The sequence below is a fragment of the Barbatula barbatula genome (genome assembly GCF_947034865.1).
Source record: "Barbatula barbatula genome assembly, chromosome: 2".
NCBI classification, from domain to species: Eukaryota; Metazoa; Chordata; class Actinopteri; order Cypriniformes; family Nemacheilidae; genus Barbatula; species Barbatula barbatula.
Window position 1 is genome coordinate 217,826 of NC_136767.1, and position 27,500 is coordinate 245,325.

At 41.2% G+C, this 27,500-nt stretch overlaps 1 protein-coding gene across 1 annotated transcript in view; it reads right to left on the reverse strand.

Annotated features, from left to right (window-relative positions):
• dcc (DCC netrin 1 receptor) overlaps nucleotides 1-27,500 on the reverse strand; it is a gene marked incomplete at its 5' end in the record, with an annotated part of 123,842 nt that overhangs the window by 24,568 nt on the left and 71,774 nt on the right. The window contains 10 exons of the mRNA XM_079449703.1: nucleotides 1,598-1,792; nucleotides 2,448-2,558; nucleotides 3,266-3,407; nucleotides 6,631-6,680; nucleotides 8,612-8,750; nucleotides 10,289-10,437; nucleotides 11,187-11,341; nucleotides 11,584-11,740; nucleotides 21,828-21,948; nucleotides 22,035-22,189. Coding sequence (XP_079305829.1) covers nucleotides 1,598-1,792; nucleotides 2,448-2,558; nucleotides 3,266-3,407; nucleotides 6,631-6,680; nucleotides 8,612-8,750; nucleotides 10,289-10,437; nucleotides 11,187-11,341; nucleotides 11,584-11,740; nucleotides 21,828-21,948; nucleotides 22,035-22,189 — 1,374 coding nt within the window. The remainder of the gene's footprint in view (nucleotides 1-1,597; nucleotides 1,793-2,447; nucleotides 2,559-3,265; nucleotides 3,408-6,630; nucleotides 6,681-8,611; nucleotides 8,751-10,288; nucleotides 10,438-11,186; nucleotides 11,342-11,583; nucleotides 11,741-21,827; nucleotides 21,949-22,034; nucleotides 22,190-27,500) is intronic.

A 27,500-nucleotide genomic window follows, 5' to 3' on the forward strand; every position in this document is an offset into this window, starting at 1 on the left:
CTCATCTCCTCCTTACCAATAATCTATTATGAATTACAGTAAAAACAATAAAATAACTGCAAATGAGATGATGAAACAAAAAATAATCTTACACAGAAATATTGTTTATATAGAAATCTATATTCTTGTAATCTAGTTTTTGTAATTCACTCACAGAATGTGATTTATGTCGTATAGACTTACACTGATGTCAGAATCACAGACATGAATCCATCATCTTAACTTCACCTCATCAGATTCCAGATCTCGCACTGACCCAGCAATCGTCTTTATTCACTTTCATTTAATTTACACATCTCAATCAAATTACTCCAGCCGTCATCACATGATACTGAGAGTGTTGAGGTGAAATCAATTCATTCCTATTACAAATATTACAATGACACCACTGCTGCTGAGAGCTGTCATTCGCTGATATACAAGGTCTTGTATTGGGATGAGAAAAGTATGATGGCTTTGAATGCAGCGGAAACTCAAACTGAGTCTGAGAATGAGACAATATGAGACAGAAAGAGACCTAATGTGAGACAGAAGAGATGATATGAGAAAGAAAGGGATGATATGAGACAGAAAGAGATGATATGAGAAAGAAAGGGATGATATGAGACAGAAAGAGATGATATGAGACAGAAAGAGATGATATGAGACAGAAAGAGATGATATGAGAAAAAAAGAGATGATATGAGACAGAAAGAGATGATATGAGACAGAAAAAGATGATATGAGGAAAAAAAGAGATGATATGAGAAAGAAAGGGATGATATGAGACAGAAAGAGATGATATGAGACAGAAAGAGATGATATGAGACAGAAAGAGATGATATGAGACAGAAAAAGATGATATGAGGAAAAAAAGAGATGATTTGAGACAGAAAGAGATGATATGAGACAGAAAAAGATGATATGAGGAAAAAAAGAGATGATATGAGACAGAAAGAGATGATATGAGACAGAAAGAGATGATATGAGACAGAAAAAGATGATATGAGGAAAAAAAGAGATGATATGAGACAGAAAAAGATGATATGAGGAAAAAAAGAGATGATATGAGACAGAAAGAGATGATATGAGACAGAAAAAGATGATATGAGGAAAAAAAGAGATGATATGAGACAGAAAAAGATGATATGAGACAGAAAGAGATGATGCGAGACTGAAAGACAATGTGCGACAGAAATAGATGATATGAGACGGAAAGAGTTGACGCAAGACAGAATGAGATCATGTGAGACAGAAAGAGATGATATGAGACAGAAAGAGATGATATGAGACAGAAAGAGATGATATGAGACAGAAAGAGACCTAATGTGAGACAGAAGAGATGATATGAGACAGAAAGAGATGATATGAGACAGAAAGAGATGATATGAGAAAAAAAGAGATGATATGAGAAAGAAAGAGATGATATGAGAAAAAAAGAGATGATATGAGACAGAAAGAGATGATGCGAGACTGAAAGACAATGTGCGACAGAAATAGATGATATGAGATGGAAAGAGTTGACGCTAGACAGAATGAGTTCATGTGAGACAGAAAGAGATGATATGAGACAGAAAGACAAAGTGAGACAGAATGAGACGATGCGAGACGGACTCACCTAAGTTCTCAATGGAGTAATAGCGTTGTTTACTGTCCACTCTCACAGTGTCAGCGTACGGGCTACCCACTCCATAACCAATGATGTAACCCCTTACTAAGATGTTAGGGTTCAGCGGGGGGGTCCAGCTCATGATGATGGTGTTGGGCAGCGGACGCACGTGAAGAGAACTCGGCTGATTGGGAACTTGAGTTTCTACGACACAAATCAAGACCATCAACATTCTGATGAGAAACGTTCATCATAGTCAAAGTCATTTACAAGAGAAGTGTGAAGTGAGGTGCTGTGAAGGTCTTTAGACTCTTCTGTAACACTATCAAGCTCGTGTACTGATCTGTGATCAGGAGGAAGAGACTGGTGTTGATCTTGAATGGTGTGTGTGGTTCCCACATGAGGGTCATTGTGATGTCGTGTCTGTGTGTGTCCTCCGGCTCTATCTCTCATCTCTCTCTCACATCTTGTGTAAATCATTTGTCTGGTGTTCTGTTGTGCTGTTTCAGCAGCTCTCATATGAAGAAGAAGAAGAATTCATTCCCTCAGGCTGTTATTGGCAAGTGGAAGCACTATCCCCTCATCATTCATAAACCTCTCAAAGCTGTGTGAACTTCATGGTGTCTTGTTTTTGATCTGCTCAAGCGGATTCGTAGCGTTCAGAAGTCTTCTATTAACACAGAGCGTGTGAGGTTTTACACACTCAGATGCAAGTAACAGCAAACGCAAAGACTCACTCACTCATTATGAAGTGAACGGTGACTTTCTCTTATAACTCCTCACTGGCAGACGCATCAGCTCATGATGATGTTTGTGATGTGATCTTGTGTATGTGCGTGCGTGTTTTAAGCACATTCACCATCAAGGTCGTTCTCTGGCGTCTCGGCCGTGTACCATTCACTGCTGGGTCCGGTGCCGTTAACCGTCATGGCCGCCACCTGGAAGCTGTATTGACTTCCTTTCTCTAACCCTGACAATGAAGAAAAGAACAGAGCTTGAGATTATGTGTGTGTGTAATGAATGAACGAGAGATAAACATGATGTGAACAGATCCAGGAAAATTTCCATCACGTGTTAAGGTGAAGAAAACACTGCGCCGGCAGATAACAGAGAGCTGTCAATCATAAATCCCCTGAAGTGATGGAATTAACACAACACACATGAACGCTAGTGTGAAATGAATCCCTGAATGAGACCAAGAGAGAGATATATATCAGAGGAATAATAGAAATGAATATCGGTTTCAGTGAAATTCATTGGAATGTAATTCTAATAAAAAGATCAGACGTGTGTTTGTAAATCCCTGCAGGACAGAATATCCAGCGCTGGTGTGTCATGTTGTGCTGTACATGTGTTTCATGTCTAAAATCATGTGATGATGTACAGATACACACACAACACAAAAGACATCCACTCAATAGTGCACAGTCAGCAAATGAGAGGAATGGCCATCCAATCATGTTTTCATTTCTCTTTCATCGCTCATATGATGAAAAACAACATTTCTTTTACTGTGTGTTGCTCCAGTAAAAAACAACATCAAACATTTATTCAAACTCAATCCTTATGACACAGGGAAGAGGTCAGCCAATCACAACACAGCTCATTAACATATAAGACATCCCTAACAGGTTTCTGATGAACGGTCATGAATGGATCAATGAACGTCAGACTCACCTGTAAACAGGTACCACAGGTTATTGGGTTCCAGCGCCTCTTGTTCTCCTCGCCGGCCGGTTTTGCGCTGTCGGATCTTATATCCCGTGATGAAGCCGTTCTGAGCGTGTGCAGGCGGCGGCTGCCAGCTCACCTTAATGCTCTATCACACAAAAAACATTCACATCACAACTCCTGAAAACACAACCAACCGGCAAAACAGTATCTGACAAAGAACCTTCATGATTTCTCACGAACAACTATACAGATGCACCACGTGTATTATTATTATTGTTATTCTTGTTTTTCCTTCCATTAAATGGATCTAATGATAAAGGAGTCATGCCGTGCCCTATATAAAAACATAATCATATGATAAAAAAATCGAATCACTACAAAAACAAAAAAAAATCCCATCAGCACTTTTACAAACATTCAACATCAGCTCACAAATGTAAAGTAAACACGTCAGGGACAGTTCAGGAAATGTATTCCTGTAATATCTTATTATTCAGTGACAGATTTAATATAAGATGCTTTCTTGTGATTATAGTCTTCACACTGAATGTTGTGCCAACAGCGAATCTTCTCATTTAACAGAGAACATCAGAATATTGTGGTGTTGAGTGATAAACAGCGGCACACTCGGCCGTGTTAAACCACTAATGTCCCGGAAAACACATTTTATTGCCTTTCAACACCGATCTTTCCACCCATGACTATTCTGCATGGACGCTCATGAATTATTCAGAGGAAGACATTTAATCGTTCACTGAAGCAGAGAGAAATTAATTGATTTGATGGGCTCTTTAGTGTGTAAGGCCACCAGATAAACTAAATATCTGCAGTGACGGGTGGATCGGAACGACGCCCAGTGTAATTACACACGCACGCACACACACATGCATACAAGCACACACGCAAACATACAGGCACACACACAAACACGCCTGCTTGCACAAACACGCACGCACACACACATGCACACAATAAACACGCCTGCTTGCACAAACACGCACGCACACACACATGCACACACAAACACGCCCGCATGCACGAACACGCACGCACACACACATTCATACAAGTACACACAAACATACAGGCACGAACAAACACATTCGCATGCACAAACACGCATGCACGCACACACACACACACGCATGCATGCACGTACACACATGCAAGCCCACACACAAGCACACACATATGCGCAAACAAAAACACACACAAGCACATATGCATGCACGCACACACGGACATACACACAGATCGGGGTGAAAAGGATAAAAGTGTGAGTGTAGGAATGTCATCATATGCTGGGTGACATTGTGTGGTTGACGCCCGCTGTCAGCTATGATGCCATCTGTGTGCGGGCTGAAGCCACAGAGAGCCAGTTAACATGCAAATAAAGCAATTAAAATTCTCATCACACCACTGCCAATAGCAAGCGCATCTCCCGTGTTGTGCTTTGTCTCATGTGAGGGCTAACAACAATCCAGCGCCAGATCTCACTCAAGCGTGATGGGTTCAGGTGTGTGTTAACACCTTCCAGCCCCGCACAAGGAAGCACACACATTCGCCACCGCACATTCTGTGAGCGCAGTAATGCGATGACTGCATTCATTAACATTTGCTGCCACTTGTTCATGGGTTTAGGTGCATAATGTTAATTGATTACAGCGCAGCCGAGAAACAAGAGAGAGAGAGAGAGTGTGTGTGTGTGTGATGCAGTATCATTCTGGCTCTGTTTCTCTGCTCATTATCTTGTGTAGAACAGAAAATCCACTCGGAACAATGTGTTGCCATGAGGGCATGTGTGTGTGCGTTTGTGTGCATGTTTGTGTGTGGGTGTGTTTGCATGGCCTTGTTTTTATATCTCGATGGGGACCTAAACCTGAACGCACACCAACAGACTCGTGTCACCGTGGGGACCAAAATTGAGGTCCTAGTGGACAATCATTTGAATAATTCTAAAAACGTCTTCTATGATCTTTAAGTTTAGGCGATAAAATAATCAAATTGTGTGTGCCTGTTTGCGTGTGTGTGTGCGCATGTGTGTAAGCTTATGACAGAAGTGGAGAGCTGGAGTTTGTCTACAGAAGCTACTTTACAGTGAATGTGTTTAGAGGATTCACATTATACGTGAGTCCAGAACTACTGTCTTTGATTTTAAGTCTAAGTGGGAAATCTGACCGGCCGATACTCTTCAGACTCATAGTGTTTCAGAGGAACATCCTTCACTCAGAACATTCAGAACATTTTCTTTGATTGTGTTTGGATGAATCTAGTTTATACTTCTGTCAGACAAAACAAGATTTTGAAATATTCCTCCCAACGGCCCACTGAATCTGAATGAGCGAAAGAAAAACAAGTTAACGACTCATAAAATCGATAAATATATCAGAGGTTGTCATGGCGATGGCGAGAGACGATGCTGGCACGGATGCAGATGAAGTATCCTGTCGCTTCATGACCTGCCCCTCCGGATGCTTCATTCATTTCTGGAAGCGATCTGTCTGATATCATCCATTAATAACAAGCGGCCGTGCGGCAAATATTGCGCAAATAGACAGTTTAATTTTCAAGTGAAAAATGAAAATGTTTCCGTGTGAAAATGACCCTGTCCGAGTATGATGCATCACCGTGCTCACTGGAGCGTCTACTCATCCGTTTCACACAAAAGAGCAAAGCTTTCAGACGAAATTCTCACCAAATGCTCAAATGTTTTTATGATAAGAATGTAAAGCAGTTGAACATTAGTGCTAAATGCTATTTGATTTAAAACAACACAGTTATAAAACAGCAAGATGATCCTCAAACATACAGCCGCCGAACAAATCAAGAGATCGTTTCAAAAGCACTTTTCTTGATTTCAAAATTCACTATTTATTAAGAAAAAGAATCATTTTTGTTTTAATCTGTCAACTACTAACAATATTTATATATATATAGTCTCATAAAAATCTCTAAAAAAGAGAAAGAGAGAGTGAGAGAAAACAGAAGTCTGAACATACAAACATACAGCTACTTATCACAAGCTTCTCTATGAACTGATTTAAACTTTCATGTGTTTTTCTTTTATTTGTTAAATCAGTTCAAGTCTTTTCGATGTATATTCAATCAATATATTTGTATATATTATATGGTGATAGTTCAGTTGAATTTTTATGTTGTTTTTCTATCTGTTCATCAATTTCAAAAGTGCATTTTCACTGTTGTGTAATAAATGTATAAACGTGTGATGAGCTTGATAACACAAAGTGACAAATAAAAGCCTGTTCATGACACATACAGCAGTGACATCATCTCTTTGAATCCGAATGAACTGTAATGTGAAGACACAGATCTGAAGCCTGTTAATGATCAGAATGTCTGATACTCACCCGTGAGTAAACCACCTCCAGTGAGATGTTCTGTGGTGGAGCGCTCGGCACTGTGAGACACACAACAAACACACACAACATCTGTGAGACACTAACACTACACTGTCCTACACTAGAGGAACACTTTATACTTCAGGCACAACTGTGTGTGTGTGTGTGTGTGTGTGTGTGAGACCTAATTTCATTAGCGTGACAAAAGAGGCCGTAATGAAGCAGGAAAATGAGGGGGGGGGGTTATCTCATCTGAAACATTCTGCAGCTCCTCTAATGCAAGCTGACATGCAATAAATTCACGCAACCTTCACTCAACGTAAGGCCACGACACCTCCAGCCAATGACACACACACACAGTGGATTGACTGGTGCTCAGCAGAGAGAACTGAGCATGAACGAGAGAGAAGATTCAGACAGAGAGCATGATGGGATTGAATGCGTGAAATGGGAGAAGGCTGTTTGTGCTGCTGTACTTCATGTCAGGTTTGGAGGTCTGAGGTCAGAGGAGGGATTTTAAAGCACCACTCCATATACAGTACATAAACTATATAGACCGTCCTCCTGTGACACGTCTGGAACTACATTCAAATTATCTACATTTACATTGATGCATTTGACAGACGCTTTTATCCAAAGTGACTCACATTGCATTCTACTACACGTGTGCTTCTAAGTATGTGCCATCCTCTGGGATGGAACCCATGACCGTGACATTGCAAACGCCTGCTCTAACCACTGAACCACAGGAAAGATATTTGATCTCTCCGTCCATCTGAAATGAGTTAAGAATGTCAATGTGAAAGGTTTGCTATGTGTTTCATTAATGCTGATGATGTTATAAAAACACAGAATTAAATGAGTCGTAAAGAGAGAGAGAGAGAGTGATTCAGCATGTTTGTGTGTGGTGTCATCGCTCGTCCCTCGACTCTTCTGAGAAACAACAGAGGAGCAGAAGTTACAGTCAGTATATCAAACTCCTACATACAGAATAAAGAAGAAATCTCTGGAGTAACACACTGAAGATGACAATGTGCCAGACACATCCCAGCAGACGTTTAGCGTCTCTCTCTCTCATTATAATTGAGAAACGATGAGTTGTGCAAAAGCTTCAGCTCATAATTCTTGAAGAATGTCTGAAAGATTCTGGAAGTTTTCAGTGATGGTGAAATGAGGACAGATGAGTTTATGAGCTGATGAATTACTGACACACAGATCAATAGAGCGATGTTAGACGGGCCAGTGTGTGTGTGTGTGTGTGTGTGGGTGTGTGTGTGTGTGTGTGTGGTCTCATGGGATGACCCTGTGCTTTAATTGAATTCGCAGGGCAGATTGTGAGCTGTACAGTGGAGATTCAATGAAGCATCACATGAATGAAGCACATTTGAAACGGCTGATGTCAGACTGTCAGAGTTGAGTGACGGCGCATGAAATCCATTACACTTCACATCAAACACATGCACATCAATTAATCAAAGAGATTTTCACTTGATTGATTATGAAAATATTCTGTGACGGATATTAATATAAAGACAAATGAATCAAAGACCTTCAGTGTGATGGACAGTAACTTACTTACAGGACTGAAGCTAGATATTTAAAGTGACGGCTTTACATTTCTTTAAATATCTTCCTTTGTGTTCCACTGAAGATATACTGACATACAGATCTATAAACACATGAGGGGAATAAATGACGACAGATATTTGGCTGAACTGTCCCTTTAACTATATTGTTCAGTCGTCAAACACTCTCTCTCTAAACTTCACTCAAGTGAATCAGTTCATTAAATGAATGACAGAGTGCAGAATCATCCTGTTTTGTGAGCGAATGTGATTATACTAATCTTTATTTTGTCATATTAATACATGTTCATCAAGTATTTTCAGACACTGACGTGAAGTGTTCAATGATGAACAGAAATCTGTTGACATTAATATTCAGCGGATGTGATTCATATGGATCTGTCGAGTCAGTTTACTCATCTTACCGTCTGACAGGGTCGTGATGAAGATGTCTTCGTTGGAGATTCCCGGCCCGTGTCGGTTTACTGCTAGAACTCTTAAAGAATATTCGGTGAACTTCTTCAGCCCCTCCATTCTGTAGCTCTGACCAACAACCTCCACGTTCTGACAGACAGAAATGAAAAAGATTGTAGCGACAAGAGACAAACAAACAATCCTGATTTTTATTGAAAGTGCTTCCTCTCTCTCAGCGTGACCTCAAACGCTCTCACACAGAGCTCTTTGTATTTTACCTCGTCCATCTGTTTACTGTAGCAGCGTATTTATAATAGTAACTCTCTCACAGCACCCACAGATCAATCACAGTTCTACAGCTCACAGTCTCTACCAAATACATGTGTTGTTTGCTCGTGTGACTGGAACCAGCAGAGCTCACACTGAATCACGTCTCACTGCGTCTCACAGCCTCTAGCTTTGTCTCACTGCATCTCACTGTTTTACAACATCTTGCAGTACAGCTAACTTGGTCTCATAGAATCTTAATACGTCTTACTGCATCGTACAGCATCTCGGAGAGCATCTTACTTTGTCTCACAGCATTTCACAGTGTCTAACTGACTTACTGCATCTCACAGCGTCTCACAGTATCTTGCAGTGCATCTAACTCTGTCTCACTGCATCTCACAGCGTCTCACAGCATCTTGCAGTGCATCTAACTCTTTCTCATGCATCTCACTCTTTTACAGCATCTTGCAGTGCATCTATCTTGATCTCACTGCATCTCACAGCGTCTCACAGCATCTTGCAGTGCATCTAACTCTGTCTCATGCATCTCACAGCGTCTCACAGCATCTTGCAGTGCATCTAACTTGATCTCACTGCATCTCACAGCATCTTGCAGTGCATCTAACTTGATCTCACTGCATCTCACAGCGTCTCACAGCATCTTGCAGTGCATCTAACTCTGTCTCATGCATCTCACTGTCTCACAGCATCTTGCAGTGCATCAACTTTGTCTCACTGCATCTCACAGCGTCTCACAGCATCTTGCAGTGCATCTAACTCTTTCTCATGCATCTCACTGTTTTACAGCATCTTGCAGTGCATCTAACTCTGTCTCATGCATCTCACTGTTTTACAGCATCTTGCAGTGCATCTATCTTGATCTCACTGCATCTCACAGCGTCTCACAGCGTCTCACAGCATCTTGCAGTGCATCTAACTCTGTCTCATGCATCTCACTGTTTTACAGCATCTTGCAGTGCATCTAACTCTGTCTCATGCATCTCACTGTTTTACAGCATCTTGCAGTGCATCTATCTTGGTCTCACTGCATCTTACAGTATCTTGCAATGCATCTGACTTTGTATCACAGAATCTTGCAGCATCTCACTGTGTCTGCCTCACTATGTTTCACAGCATCTTGCAGTGCATATGACTGCATTTCACAGTGTCTCACTGAATCACTGAAGTTTAACACTAACAGCGTGTGAGGTTTCTTTAAGGTGGTAAGCGCTACAGTAAAGTATGTGACGGCTAAGTAAACTGTGCTGTACTGTACTGTGTATGTCTCAGTTTGATGTGATTCAAAGTGTTTGCTGTTAGCGTGAGGAACATGCTAATCACATCAGGGAATTAAAGTCGTTGCCGCCGGGTTCCTCGCTCGAGCAGCTGAGGAACTACAGCCAGAGGAAAACACTGACCTGCTCTTTACCGGTTGATGTCTCGGTCCAGAGGAGGCGGTAGCTTTGGATGGGGCCGTCGGCATGAACCGGGGGATCCCACGAGGCCTGAATGCAGGTGGGAGAAAACGCTTCTGCCCGCAGGTTCTCAACCAGACCAGGAACCAGAACTACACAAACACACACAAAACATAATTCAGACACAGTATACTGTATATAGAAGTGTTCATTCCTTTATCAGGAATAATTACTTACACAATTAAATGATTAAAACGTTGTTTCATATTCTAGTATTTGTAGATTTTTTTCATCACTACTATTAAATGTTCTGAATGTACAGTATAATAATGCAGAGAGCCAGCTCATAAATCTGCCCTTCAGGCACAGAAAAGTGCTGTAAATACCCCTGACAGGCGAGAGGAGCGGGAATAAGTCAGCATGCAAATTAAATCTAAATATAAAATACGATACATGAATGAGAAAAAAGGCTGAGTGTTTGTAGGAAGAGTTTGTGCGGCTGGAAAAGGTCAAAGTGTTGAAGCTCTTCACTGAATCTTTAGTATAAAGGTGCAGCTCACTGTCTCTGATAAAGAAAACACATGTGAACTCAAGTATTTCTCATACAGTACATCTACACAAGCTCACATGACATTTACAAAACTAACTCTCTTCCAGATACAGTATATATATGTATTCAATACTGAAACATAATGCATAAAAAACCCACTAATTTGATTAAAACCAACCATCAATTCTATTTTGTCTGTAGCATTACAGTTATGAAATAATTCATCTCAAACCTCCTGACACGTGAGAATCTATCAGATTGTTATGGTCATGATATTTAAGCTGGTCACAGACTCACAGTGTGTCAGTGGTTTGTGTGTTTCTGCAGATGGAGTTGTGTTTGTATTCATACGTTCAGCTTGTGTTGACAGTCTGATGGACTCTGAACTTTCTCCTGCTCCGTGCTCACTGTAGGCAACCACTCTGAAGGAGTACGTGGCCTCGGGCTTCAGATTATTCATCGTCATCTGCAGACTCTCCGCTTCACTGCAGTTAATGGAGCGTTCCCTGAAGCACACGTACATGAACCACATCACTTCATCTTTCTACAGTTAACACCAGCTGATATACACAACCATCAGCTGGAGGACAGAAAGAGATTTTCATCTCACCAACATCAAACATAACAAAAGAACATTACAAAAGCTCAGTTGATTTGATTTTGATGTTCTAATTTCTTATTTCTTGAGCTTCGCATGACGTTCACACCGGTGCGGCTCCGATCCACATCCACGCAGGTGAAGACGTACCTGTTGATTCCCTCCTCAGAGAAGAAGACTCCGTACGTCACGATGTTCCCCCGCGGCTCCTCTGGGGGCCGCCACCCGAGGCGCACGAATCGGCTGGACACTAGGACAGGGGCCACGTCACGGGGAGCGGAGGGGAGGACGCCTGAGCTCGGGGTAACTGGTGGGGGAGGAGAGGAGTAAGTCAAAGAGGAAGTGCGGGGCTGGGGGGACGGTGGGGGGACAGTGGGCGTGGCCTCTGTAGCATTAGACGGGGAGGGGGAGGGAGGGAAGGGGCGGTTCATGGCGTCGGGAGGGTGGGGATAAAAACAACAGAACGAGAAGACGGATGGAATGAGAAGATCAGGAAAGAAAAAACAAACACAAGACCAGATCAGGAAGAAAAGAAACCGAGAGATAAGATCGATCACAGCATCAGAGATCACGCAGCAGTGAAGTACAGCGGGCAGAAGCACTGCGCTGGTGCATGAACACATTACCCAGAGTGCACTGCTGCTCTCAATACAGACGAGTATGACATGAACAAGCAAAAAACAACAGCAGTGATCTGTAATGAACTCACACACATGATGTAAAGCGGTGCGAACACACACATATGATAACACAACACGCCAATATATGTGCAGAATAAAATCATACCACGCGTACTGTATGTCACACGGCTTTAGAGCCACAAACACACACGTGTTCTCATGAGCCCTGAAGCAACCATCACACAATCATCTGCACATTACATTACAAACATCTCTGTTCTAGTCATGTACACATGAATGTGCTCGAAGGTCATCTGTTGACATTTCTCTACATTTACACACACACACACACACACACACACACAACTATAAATTCAGACACAAACTCAAACACACACACGCACGCACGCACGCACACACACAAACATTACTATAAATTCACACACACACACACACACACACACGCACGCACACACACATACATTACTATAAATTCACACACACACACACACAGACACAGACACACACACACACACGCACGCACGCACGCACACACACAAACATTACTATAAATTCACACACACACACACACACACACACACACACGCACGCACGCACACACACATACATTACTATAAATTCACACACACACACACACACAGACACAGACACACACACACACACACAAACACACACACACACATGCACACACAAAACCAATACAAATGAATGTATACCATTCTTCAAAATATCTTCTTTTGTGCTCTGCAGGAGAAACTCATACAGATTTGATGAGACACGCGGGAGGTTAAATCACAGAATGTTTATTTGGGGTCTTTCTTTAAGGGGTGATTTTTGAGGTTAACTCTAGTTACAGTTTTTTTTGATTGCTAGAGGCCAGTGAGCACAACTGCAGCTACATGTGCAAAACTCTAACTACAGTCTGCACTACAAACAGTCACCTGAGCTAAACTGTTCACATCACCTGCACAACTCATTCCAAGCAACACAACTCTTAACACACGGCTCAGTGCAGCCAAACACAATACACAACCCTCACTGAGATAACACACACTGTCACTCACAACACACTGAGAGGAAAAACACAAGCATCAAACACCAATACAGAAAATACAAACTTTTCATCTTTACAGTTTCAACAATTTCAGTGACTTCATACAAAGTCATATTTCTCCTCTTCCTCTTGTTGGGGTCGGCCTTTGGGTCCTGTTGTAAAACTATATTTTACAGTCACACTTACTGTCATATATATCTGTGTAAATATTCTATACTGTAAGTGCAATACAAAATAAATTGCTGTAATGTTTTCATTTACTGTAAGGATGTAACTCTCATGATGGAATGATGGTTTGTATGATGGAAAATTCACATTACAGATGTCACTATCTTTGCAGATTGTGTTGCACCCTCAACCCTTCCTCTCTCAATGAGAGACCATGATCCACGACAGGGTCTATAAGTGAAGCTTCATCTGAAATAACAGCTCTGTGTCTTCTGTGTCTTCCTCCACGCATCCGCCCTCAAGGCTGAAATCTATTCTGTTTTTGAATGTGTGCTTCACAGTTTTGACAGCAGTGTGTTAGCATTTGAACAAAGTGCTGTAAATCCACAGTGTTGTGTAGGTCGTGGTTAAAGTCGTGGGATAAGTGTGTAGAGTTTTGAAAACTGTGTTCAAGCAATGAAAACCGAACTAGAGTTTGGTCCACATGAACTGCTGCTGTGCAGACTGTAGTTAGAGTTTTACACATGTGACACCAGTTGTGCTCGCTGTCGTTTAGCAATCGAAAAAAACTGTAAGTGTCAGTGTAAGACACTTGGAAAAGTGCTAAGAACTGAGTTTATTTGTGATGCTGGGACACAAAACAATAAAACCTCCTTTGCTGCTAGATCCTGAGGAATGATATCTGCCCTCCCCTCAGGGCTTACTGATGCCCAGGGACTGAACGCCCTCTTTACATCACACCTCTCCATCATCTCTTCAGGCCCTGACAGTATGTCAGGATGGGATGGAGTTTTGATTTTAAAGCATAATTACTAAAGCTCATGTCACAGAATTCCAGCTATCACCCGCATTAGCTAGTTGCATGATCGTGACTAAAATAACTATTGTTATGTTTCTGAGCAAGCATGGGCGGCCAGACTTAATGATATTAATTCACCCGGCAACCTCTGACTAAGATCAGACTGACAGTTTTGTGACCGTGAGATCCACGTACTCGGCCCGCATGAGACTCTGTGCGACTGCAGGTCCCAAACGAAAGGATAACTGAGTATGAGGATTTACAGATCAAATTAACTATGATCAAAACATAAATTGGAAATGTCATATTACTTATTTTATATCATATTCAAATTGGAATCAGATAGGTCTTAACCACAGAGTCATGTAAATTGAACCAAATTGTAAGAATTTCCGTTTTTAAATAACTTCATGTAGAAGCGTTGAGGAGAAGCAGAACACGAGACCCCTCAGCATGAGCGCTTCTGTGCCAGTTCAATTCAGAATAAATGAGTTCATGGATGATCCATGATTCATTCTAGCAGAAGAGACACCGGGCACGTGGAAGGAACATGTGAGAGATGCAGGTGATCTCCAGAATAACTGAAGAGCCGGAGTCCTGTGTGTCTCATTACATAACACACAAAAGCCATCTGAAACGTCACACTGTGTCTGCACAATACAGAACATGTCTGCTGTATATCACCGTCTAACCTGAAACTCTTTCAAAAAGAGTTTATTCTGTTTACACATGCAAACTGTAAAGCATGGCATTATTGTCATGTACACATGTCATCATTATTTTATTCTTTAATTATGCTTCTTTTCATGTGGAATCTGTTTAATATCGTGAAAAACAAAGAGAGTACGGCCAAAGTCCATGTAGGGAAGTCGTGCCACTCGGCGGCCATCTTTGCAACGTGCATTCTAATTCAAAGAAGACATGAAAGGGAATACAGATTTTTCGACAATCGCTGGCTAAAATCCCAATTAAAAAACATATTTAAATGAGGTAAACTGTACCACAACTTTAGTTTCCTAAATTGCGATTAAAACCATGCGCAAAGCTTCACTAGATTGCTCATTGCTTATTGATCTCTGAACTCTTTGTAAGTCGCTTTGGCGTCTGCTAAATGACTAAATGTAAATGTAGATCGGCCATATTGAGCGTTGCGTTCCTCCCCATTCATTTCAATGGCAGTGATGCATCTTGTCAATATTAGTATTAATATCTTTGGTACGGCATCTCTGAGTTGTTATCTCTCCAGTGTTGTTTCAGGAAGGAATGTGTTCTCTTTCTAATCTTCAGAGTGAACATGAATCATGGTGTGAAAGAAACACAGTGTCTCTGATATAAAGCGTGTGTCATGCGGTCAGCACACAAACATTAGGATGAAATAGAAAATATGTTCTTTCTGAAAGGCACAAGCCTGTGGTGTGATATCACTGCTCATTTATAACAGTGCTGATGTGCAGGAACATCATTAGAGATCAATCTAGAGAAGAGCACAACTTTCGATATCATACATCATCACAACGTCACATGATCAGTGTGAACCTGTGTGTGTGTGTGTGTGTGTGTGTGTGTGTGTTTTAGGTGAAGTGGACACAGTCCAGGTATCAATATCTGCTTCATAATTCCACCAGACACATCCAGAGAGACGTTTGATAAATAACAGTTTGATAAGTGGAGAAACCAAGAGATCTCAACCAGATATCATCTTTAATCAACATCTCTGTCATTTCCTAAAAGACAGCTGACCATCTCAAAACAACAACTCGGACTGAAATAAAATCATTTAATGTACAATGTGACTGAACGTCAGTGATTTAGAATTGACGCAATCATTTGAGAGATAATGTGAAGAGAGAGATGCGGTCTGATGTCTTATGACAAAAGGTTTCACGGACGAAAGCTTCTTTCCATCTTCCACCTGAACACCAGATAAACGCCTGACTGAAGCGTGAATAATCACACGCCGCTTCGTTGTGTTAGAGAAAGACCAATGAGCACATGACACTGCTCTTCTTTCTTCTCTTTTATGTCTTTATATGCACGGCTTATCACCAGAGATTTATTCAAATGCAATTTCTGGCTATTTGATTACGGTTGACAAAGAAACATTTTTATCATGATTTTCTTCAGAAACAATCCGAGCAGTGATGAATGCTACACACATTGATATGATGATATTGGGCTTTGAGCCGCTGATGTCTGATTTCATGTCAGAATTCATTCATATGAACTTACAGCAAATAACATTCAGTACAGAAGACAAGAAACTCTCCAGTATTTCACTGCTGGATTTACACACGTGCACAAACACAAAGACGCACACACGTGTGTGTGACTGTGTGCGTGTGCATATATACAGTTGTATGATGTGTAAACTATCCTGTCCATCACAGACAGACCCAAACAGTGCTTTAAAAGCATCACAGAGTGTTCCGTCAAAATATCAATCAATGTTTTTGTTGTGTTTTATTGTGTTAGTAAGCTGTATTTGTTTGAGTTATTATGACTTGAATCAAAACCAACGAACTGCAGTTTGATTGATATTAATTGGAAAGCACAGTAAAAAAACATTCTTTTTGAAAACTTAAAAAACGTAATTATCTGATTATCAAAATAACATCATTCTAACAACTAACTCTTAGCTGGCTCTGTGATGTTCTCAGCTTTGAGGATCTTGAGGTCTTTACAGTGAAGGGAATATAAACATTGACCTGAGCAGTGAAAAGACAGAGCGTATGGAGAACGCACGGCTGTGTTCTGCTGATATTTCTTGCGTTCTCTCAGAACAGAACATTTCACAATCTTTACTGACCCATAAAAGTCTCTGTGCTCGAAGCTAAAGGGCTGTTTGGAGAATAGATGTTGTTTTATTGCTGCTTTATCTGCTAAAGAGACGCGGCTGGTGTTCGGCTTCTCACTCTGTGGCCTTGTTCTATTTAATGCCGTCTGTAGATGTAAAGTTAATGTGAAATGAATTTGACCTCTTTACTTCTGTTCTGTTTTTAATAGCGCAAAAGGTTATTTATCAAGAAACTGATTCCAATACTGATGCGTATGAAATGAAAGCTCACATGATGTGCCCTGTCGTATTTGAGACGTCGCCACCTACAGGTTAAACCTTTAATCTGCTCATGGGTTCTGTTGTCCTCTCAGGGTAAAGGGTCATTTCAGAGCACCATAGCTACTGCTCACTCATAGAGTCTGATATTTATAAGACACACTAGAGCCCTTTTCAGACAGAGATCCTGGAAAATACACAGAAAATGTGTCCAGGAATTTGTCCCGGGATCATTAGATTTTGTTCATTAACACGGTCAGTGATCTTCTGGAAACTGTGCGGATTAGGAATCCCGTGAAGATCCGTGAAGACACGTGACGTTATAAACTGTGATGTGATGTTATGAGCATTTTTGTTTGTAGTGGAAATCTACAGGCTGATCACAGTGAAAGATATTTCCTTCAGGTGTTTTTAGGTGGCAAAATATTTGATATAAATATATTGTTGCCTTTGGCTAATGACAAAGACGTAAACTTTTTACTTATATTTTTTTATAGGTTGATGCAGAACAACGAAGAGGAATGAGGCACAAGAACACACAGAGATTAAGATAAATATCAAATGAAAACAAATAAAAGCAAATAGTTCAAATTTACACAACCTTATGAAAACATATAACTGAACGCTGCGAAGTCAAAATGAGACAGTATTTTTGCAACATAGCCCTTACGCAATACAAAAGGCAAATACTCCGGAGAGTATTCACAGCGCTTCACTTTTTCCACATTTTGTCACGTTACAGCCTTATTACAAAATGGATTCAATTCATTATTTTCCTCAAAATTCTACAAACAATTTCAAAAGTAATAAAAGTAATTTCAAGTTCAAACTGCATTTAGAAACAGACAAACACTATTCTCACATCTGACCTTAAGTTTGGTGAATAGGACTCTTGCGTTCATCCATGATTTAAAGTGTCACACACACACACACACTCATACAATCATACACACACTCACAAACACTCTCTCTCTCTCACACACACACACACACACACACACACACACACACACACACACACACACACACACACACACAGGTTGCAGGTTGTGTAATGATGGATGAATACACAATAACAATAAAAGTGTAAATGAGACATTTGGCAGACAGAAGGTCTGTATCCGTTTTCCATCTGAGCTCAACCCTGTTTAAATACAAATAGCCAAAAGCATATTTTCTATCATAGCACATGAATTATTGAGTGATAGAATTTCTGCCGCCTGTGCGCTCGTCTGTCTCCTGCACGAGGGAGTGTGGGGGGGTTTCAATTCGTTGCCAATTGTACTGTATGTTTTGCACTTGTTCTCTTTTATTTGTATGCAAATGCTTTGGGGGTACAAATGTCAAATATTTCTCATGCAAATAATTTTTCTGAATGAGACACAGACAGACGTATGTGAAATGTATCTGAATGTGATTTTTGTTTGACATCTGCAAAACACAAATAATGCTTGTGAAGCAGAATTACACTATTATCTCATCATGAATTATGAGCAATGAACCATCTAAAACACTCCACCGCTTCATACCACAACACCAGTTCCTGTATAAACATTACAAAGCACACAATAACCACATAACAGCATTATTAAAGGTCCGTTTCTGCCAATCTCATAATAATATTGAGTACCTATAGTGTAGAGTTCCATCTTCAAAGAATATTTAGTTTGATAAAAGATAGAAAATCTGACGACCTCCTGTGGGAACTAAATCACGAGCACACAATACATCATCACATTGATTGACTATAAGTTTGTGTTGTTTACATCATGCACGTATGCACCGATAGCCAGAGATGGGTGGTAACGCGCTATATTTACTTCGGTACATTTATAAGTGAGTAATATTTTGGCAAATAGGTACTTTTAAAGTAAAATTAAAAGAGGAGCCAGATGTGGAGGTTCCAGAGGTCTGATCTCAGTTGCCAGAACGTGCACTTCCCCTGAGAAAGAAGTTCCTTCATCAGGGGAATCGGCCAGGGGTGAGTCATTGTCAGAAGCGACAGCTCTTAGAACCAAGTTTGGTTGGGCCAGTAGGGCGCCACTAACAGGACTTGATGCTCCTCTTCCCAGACCTTGCACAAGACTAGGCTCACTAGGTGAAAGGCGTAATTCTGCTTGTCCCGCGGCTAGCTGTGCACTCAGGCATCTGTGCCAAAGGGGGCCTCGGTTAGGGAGTACCAAAGCTGGCAATGAGAGATTCCAGGGAGGCGAACAAGTCCACCTGTACCTGCCCGAACTGCTCTAAAATGAATTGGACAGCCTGGGGGTGGAGTCACCACTCGCAGCGGTGCGTGACCTGGCGAGAGAGCGTGTCTGGTTGAGGTCGCCCGGGATATGAATGACTGGCAGGGATTCCACCAGCTGCTGACTCCAGAGGAGGATTGAGGTAAGTCAGGGCGACGGATCGAGGGAAGTCAAGGCGACGGATCGAGAGAAGTCAGGGTGACGGATCGAGGGAAGTCAAGGCGACGGATCGAGAGAAGTCAGGGTGACGGATCGAGGGAAGTCAAGGCGACGGATCGAGAGAAGTCAGGGTGACGGATCGAGGGAAGTCAAGGCGACGGATCGAGAGAAGTCAGGGCGACGGATCGAAGGGAAGTCAAGGCGACGGATCGAGAGATGTCAGGGCGACGGATCGAGAGAAGTCAGGGTGACGGATCGAGAGAAGTCAGGGCGACGGATCGAGGGAAGTCAAGGCGACGGATCGAGAGATGTCAGGGCGACGGATCGAGAGAAGTCAGGGCGACAGATCGAGGGAAGTCAAGGCGACGGATCGAGGGAAGTCAGGGCGACGGATCGAGGGAAGTCAGGGCGACGGATCGAGGGAAGTCAGGGCGACGGATCGAGAGAAGTCCGGGCGACGGATCGAGAGAAGTCAGGGCGACGGATCGAGAGAAGTCAGGGCGACGGATCGAGGGAAGTCAAGGCGACGGATCGAGGGAAGTCAGGGTGACGGATCGAGGGAAGTCAAGGCGACGGATCGAGACATGTCAGGGCGACGGATCGAGAGAAGTCAGGGCGACGGATCGAGGGATGTCAGGGCGACGGATCGAGGGATGTCAAGGCGACGGATCGAGAGAAGTCAGGGCGACGGATCAAGGGAAGTCAGGGCGACGGATCGAGGGAAGTCAAGGCCATGTTCTTCATTTATGGACCAAAATATAGTAGTAAAATAAGGGAAGTTCATGTTTTAATCCATTTTTATTTGGGCAGGCAAAACTGGCCATATGGTTGTCAAGGAAAAGGTTTTTAAGTGGTGATGAAACAACTGATTTAGTGTCCATTTTAATCTTGCATTAAAATTGAATTTGCTTTCTATAATCTGATCAGAGACATGGAATTGTTTAAATTCAAATTGGGAATAAATCAATGCATTTGTGATGTGGAAAGTGATGGTGGCTTGGAACTATATATTTTCTGACTAATGTTTTTTTCTCTCTCAACCCCTGGAAACATTGTTTGAAAAGGTGAAAAGTTAATGAGTTTTTAAATGATCTTTTTTGTAAATAAATAGACCTAAAAAGTCAAAGTCTCTCTGTCTGTCTTTCTCTCTCTGTCTTTCCTGGGATTTTTCTTATCCAGTGTATTGACATCGCACATAAGAGATTCACAAACACATGACATCATCAAACAAGAACACATGTTCTCACAGTCAATGTGTGTGCTTCACACTACAGACGGAAGATTTTTATATTATTAAAGACTCTTGATTCCTCCTTCAATATTTAGTGTCACACCGAAGTGAAATGCCTCAGTGTTACAGGTGCTGATGTGCTTGCTCAGGTGATTATCACGGGACGGACGAGAGCACACGTGGAGAGGGTCTAGTGTACGGTGGTCCACTGTAATGGAGTGTGTGATGTTTAACTCTGTTAATGTTTTGTTGAGCACTGACAGCAGCGACACTCTTGTAATGAGACAACAGACTGCTCTAAAGGCATTGTGCCAGCAATCCCACCGTTTCTGATAAACCCCCCATTAAACATCTCAAGTCTTGCGGCGTCTGTTTTGCCCGTACCCTAGGCAGCATTACACACTTCTCCATGGTGATGGTGCGCCGGAGACGTCTGGTTGCCGGCGATGGATTGGTCTCTGCAGGCTCCAATCTGTGCAGCTGACTCTGGGGATCCGCTTCTCATTGTGTGTGCTGTGATTAAACCAACTCGCCGCTCCTGAAGCACTTCCTCCTCATGCATTTACTCCTCACTGTTTAATTAAAATCTTCTTGTGTGTCAAACTGTTGCTAATAGTTTTTTGATTGACGCAACATTGTGATGCAGGTATTTTTTATTCTCTTGCAGTTCTCTCACAAACTTTCATCTAGCGGCAAGAAGCAGATGGTTTTAGGAGAGCCTTTCATTAACTACTGACAGATTCATGCTCAAATCACAAACCCACCCCACACAAGCGCACACACTCACGCATGCACACAGCCACACTCTCAACTAAACACACACACACTTATCCAAACACACAAGCACTCAAGAGTCCCATGATTCACGCGCATGCGTGCAGATGATCAGCCGTGTTGATGATGTGATGCTGAAGGATGACATTATGTGACAGCTGATCTGAGAACAGTTTGACATGCGCTGTGAATACAGCAGGGCTCAGGAGCGGGCTAGTCTGAGGTTAAAGCGTAATGTAAAGCACAGACACCGGTGTGTTCTTCTCTTACCGGGCTGCAGGAGGATCAGCTGGGCCATAACCTGACTGTTTCCAGCTTCATTCTCAGCGATACACTGATAGAACCCTTCATCAGAACGGACCAGACCCAAAATCTGCAGGTTCCCCCCCTCCTGTCAATCACAGGATTCATACACATCAACAGAAAACACACACTTTTACACATGAAAGAACAGAGTTTCATCAGACAAACACTCACCACGATCTGGAAGTAGTCACTGGGTATGACCACTTCACCGTTCTTCACCCAGCGGACGGTGGGCTGTGGGTTTCCTGTCACTGCACACTCCATCTCGATATCTGTGCTCTCGTGTGCATATGTGTTTGAGGGATAACTCAAGAACTGAGGAGGAACTGCAGACACACAATGACATTATATCAGTCAAACATACCAGCTAACATCACACGAGACACAACGGATGCTATGCTATGACATTTACATTTAGGCATTTGGCAGACGCATTTATCCAAACTTACATTGCATCATCCTATACATTTTACATAGTTATCTGCAATCCCCTGGGATCCAACAAAACAAAGCTCTTACCGCTGAGATACAGGAAGTTTCACTTTCCTGACACTGTTTCACTTCAGATTCACTTTTGATTCACTTCAGACTACCTCAGATTCCCTTTAGATTCATCTAAGATTTACTTTAGATTAACTTCAAATTCACTTCAGACTACTTCAGATTCACTTTATATTCATCTAAAATTCACTTCAGATTTATTTTAGATTAACTTCAAATTCACTTTAGATTCACTTCAGATTCACTTTAGATTAACTTCAAATTCACTTTAGATTCACTTCAGATTTATTTTAGATTAACTTCAAATTCACTTTAGATTCAATTCAGACTAATTCAGATTCACTTTAGATTCACTTCAGATTTATTTTAGATTAACTTCAAATTCACTTTAGATTCAATTCAGATACATCTCAGATTCCCTTTAGATTCACTTCAGATTCACTTTAGATGAATCTCAGATTCACTTCAGATCCCCTTTAGATTCACTTCAGATTAACTTTAGATTAATTTCAAGTTAATTTTAGATCCACTTTATATTCACTTCAGATTCACTTTAGATGAATCTCAAATTCCCTTCAGATACATCTCAGATTCCCTTTAGATTCACTTCAGATTCACTTTAGATGAATCTCAGATTCACTTCAGATTCACTTCAGATTTATTTTAGATTAACTTCTAGTTAATTTTAGATCCACTTTATATTCACTTCAGATTCACTTTAGATGAATCTCAAATTCCCTTCAGATACATCTCAGATTCACTTCAGATTCCCTTTAGATTCACTTTATATAAACTTCAGATTCACTTTAGATGAATCTCAAATTCCCTTCAGATACATCTCAGATTCCCTTTAGATTCACTTCAGATTCACTTTAGATGAATCTCAGATTCACTTCAGATTCCCTTTAGATTCACTTCAGATTTATTTTAGATTAACTTCAAGTTAATTTTAGATCCACTTTATATTCACTTCAGATTCACTTTAGATGAATCTCAAATTCCCTTCAGATACATCTCAGATTCACTTCAGATTCCCTTTAGATTCACTTTATATAAACTTCAGATTGACTTTAGATGAATCTCAAATTCCCTTCAGATACATCTCAGATTCACTTTAGATTTATTTTAGATTAACTTCAAATTCACTTTAGATTAACTTTAGATGAATCTCAGATTCACTTCAGATTCCCTTTAGATTCACTTCAGATTCACTTCAGAATCAAATGACTTACTGTCACAAAATGTTTCAGTAGGAAACAGACTGCAAGAGAGAGTTCATATGTGTCATTCACATTCTCTGAAATTTTTAACGAGAGAGAGAGAGACAGACAGACACAGAGACAGCTTGAGTGATGATAAAAACATTAAATGAGGTTGGTGATGAGCACTCAAGCTCTCAGGATTCAATGTTGATTTCTATTCAGGAGAATGTAGAAGCTCATTCTGTTGGGAAAATTACCTATCGATCACATTCATCTCAATAACACACACACACACACACACACACACACACACACACACACACACCAGACGTCTGTCATTGACTTTATTAGAATGAAACAGATTCTTGACGTTTGAAGACTTCAACCGCTGACAAATAAAACACAACAAACCTCACTTCTCTTTAAGAATGACTTTAAAATAACTGTTCAAATGAAGTGTTTGTGTGTGTGTTACCTGTGAGATGCTCTGACAGCTGTGAAATACCGGGGCAACAAGTAAATACCCATAATCCCTCTGTCTCTGTGACAGACACACTACAGCGCAGGGTGGACAGGGGCGACACATAGACGTGACATCACAGAGAATAACAGACCAACCAATAAAAGACGAGACTTCACACACACAATCTGTCAAGCTGCAATCTGATTGGCCGACTTCATGCAAAAGGTGCATCTGAATTTTAATAAAACCCATTTAAAATGCTGTACAAAAACAAAAACATAAAAATGTGTTTTGAACTTAGATTTGAATTGAGCTGACATTGAATCTGTTCTAACAGGTAATGTCAGATTATTTCACAGTTTACAGGTGGGCAGATGATGTTTCAGGTTCTGAGGGAGCTAGAAGGATGATGGACAATAAATAGTTTAGAATGATATTTAGGAACGAAGATACTGAGAGCTTTATAATAAAATAAAAGGCTTTAAAAACCAAGAGCGCAGGACTGATGTTATAGACATTTACAGTCTCCTGTGTGTAGACCAGGGACGTGCACAGGGGGGTTGCTCAGGTTGCCCGGGCAACTGCCCATATGCCCTTCTCGACTCACGTTGCCCTCCCGAGGTGGAAAATAAATAAATAAATCATGTACAATGAATGCAGAATTTCACATAAGTCTAGATAAAAAAACGCGAAAAGCCTCATTGACCTCCGTATTCGGGCAACGAAAGTGAAAGTCAGAAGAGGAAGGGCGAACTCTGTTTACATGGGTTCAACACGTGACCGGCACCTGAGCTGAGCCTGCATGAGCGGCCCTAGAAGGAGATTGTCGCGGTTATCGGGTGATACGACTCAACGCCATACGTCTGGATTTCGGCCGGACAGTCCGGATTTTAAGCCCCCGCGTCCGTGACAGCCTCAAACCGGACACTCATTTGTCCTTCTTTTGTGGTGAATCGGCCTAAACAAAACCCGCTTTAGAACATTTATTGGGACGCAGCAGCATTGCGTCTGACGCCGTAAGATCTCCGGTCAAACAAATGATTGGCTGAAAGAGGTGTCAAATAAATATCTGATATATCATTGGTTAAAAACGTAAACAAGCTTCCACGATGTGGAAGTGGAGTCCACGTGCTGGCTTCGTCACATCATAACGGTAACTTGCTGAAACCTCATTTAATCTGGAATGGACAAAAGAGCACAACTTTATATAAAAAGGCTGTAGAGACACTTTTCATGGATGTCGCTGTGAAGTGGACGTTTGTAGTCAAGGAACCTGCGACATGCCAGCACAGAAAAACAAAAGTAACCGACGAGCTGCAGGTACATCTTCCCTTAAGCTTACGTCAAATATTCATTGCCAGACAATTTTTGAAAAAACAGAGTAGACTGTTTCAGAATCACTGTATCATGAGACCATCGATATGATGCACAAAATTGTATTGTAGTTGTGAGTACACCAGAGTCCTATGCAGTTATTCTTGCCTCACTAAATGCTGCAACGTGTCCTCCTTTTTGGTGTTATGGAAATGGCCACTATTACGTTGTCAGAAAAGGTGAGTTTGTGACGAACGATCATCATCATCAAGTTTTGTGAAATGAATTAAAATCTTCATAAATCCAGGGTGAGTTTGCCACGTTTAGCCTAAATAATAAGACAGACAAGCAGCCTGCTACTATTGTTTTGGTAGGTAGGCATTAGGTAAAACTAAGCTACATGTCTGCTGATAGTTAGTTTCTCACATTTCGTTTTATCAAGAAGAATGAATGATGGAAGCAATGCATCACATTAATTATTTTATTCTAAATGGTTAAATGCCTAAATCCTTTCACTATTTTGGATAATGTTTGAAGCCAAGATGCCCACTGAAGAGAGGCGGATTCAGGAGAGATATTTCAGGGAGTTATGTTTTTCTGTGTTATTATTAGTGAGTGCTGTATTTCAGTGTTTTACTTCTTTATATATATATATTTTAATAAAGACCCTGTTATTCTCAGTCCTTCATATAGCCTGTGAGGTTTTTTTGGGGGGGTGGGGGGGTTGCCCTTTTTTCAGGTCAGAGCAACTGCCCCTCAAAATTCCTGTGCACGTCCCTGGTGTAGACGGCCATATTTCTTTTCAAAGTAACTACATTTTTTTCTTCACATTTCTGAAAGTTGTTGAGTTTAGTCTGAAACAAAAGTGAATTTATTGATTTACACACAAACATAACTTTCACTTATTAGAGGTTTTCGAAGACATTTATTCATTTAGCAGAAGCTTTTATCCAGAATGACTTAAAAATGAAAGAGAATTGATCATTCTGTGAACGCTCAGACTAAAGCACACACAAGTCAAGTTCACTGAGCACACGTGACACATGTGAGCTCATATCAAAGACTGTTTAATAATCACCTTCACATCTGTATAACTGCACGCACACACACAGCTCTGTTCTACGCACAAACACAGGACACGTGTAGCTTCAATGCATCATTAGCTGGTGTGTGACTTTATCTGTGGCGTGTTGAAGTAATTGAACACAAACGATTTCCATTAAAAGCGGACGTGTCCTCTTCCACCCGCGGCCACATGGGAACTCAACCATTATAACCACTTAAACATTAAAATGCACACGCAAGTACACACACACACACACACACATTAGCTGTGAGATACTGTGAGAACTTAAATTCAATGACTACATGAAATTAATTAGAAAACCTTGATGAACCATTACTGTATGACACCATCAGAAAGCAGAAGCATCATGTTCACGTGTGATCAGTATCATGTGCTCAGGCCTTTGACTAGCTGGACTGATCCATGCTTATTTGAACCAATCAAATAGTTTGAGACAGACGTCATCTGAACACATTCTTGACTTTTCCAGATGACATTCAGAGTAAAGCTCAGTCCACTAGAATGAAGATATTAGAAATGAAGAATAAAACACAAACCTCTCACAGTCTCACAGCACAACATTAACATGACAAAGAGCAACACTGACGATTATAATCACTCTCTCTCCTCCTGCCATACACATCAAAACACACACACACACGCACACAATCATTTAAATAAACAGTTGCTGTGTGTGTGCGTGAACAGTATGTACATGTGTGTGTGTGTCTGTAAGTTAATTTGCATGCAAACATGAACATGTATGTGTGTTTATGTGAGTGTGCGCGCATGTGTGTTTATGTGCATGTGTGTTTATGTGTGCGTGTGCGCATGTGTGTTTATGAGTGTGTGCGCATGTGTGTTTATGTGCATTTGTGTTTATGAGTGTGTGCGCATGTGTGTTTATGTGCATTTGTGTTTATGAGTGTGCGCGCATGTGTGTTTATGTGCATTTGTGTTTATGAGTGTGCGCGCATGTGTGTTTATGTGCATGTGTGTTTATGTGTGCGTGTGCGCATGTGTGTTTATGAGTGTGTGCGCATGTGTGTTTATGTGCATTTGTGTTTATGAGTGTGCGCGCATGTGTGTTT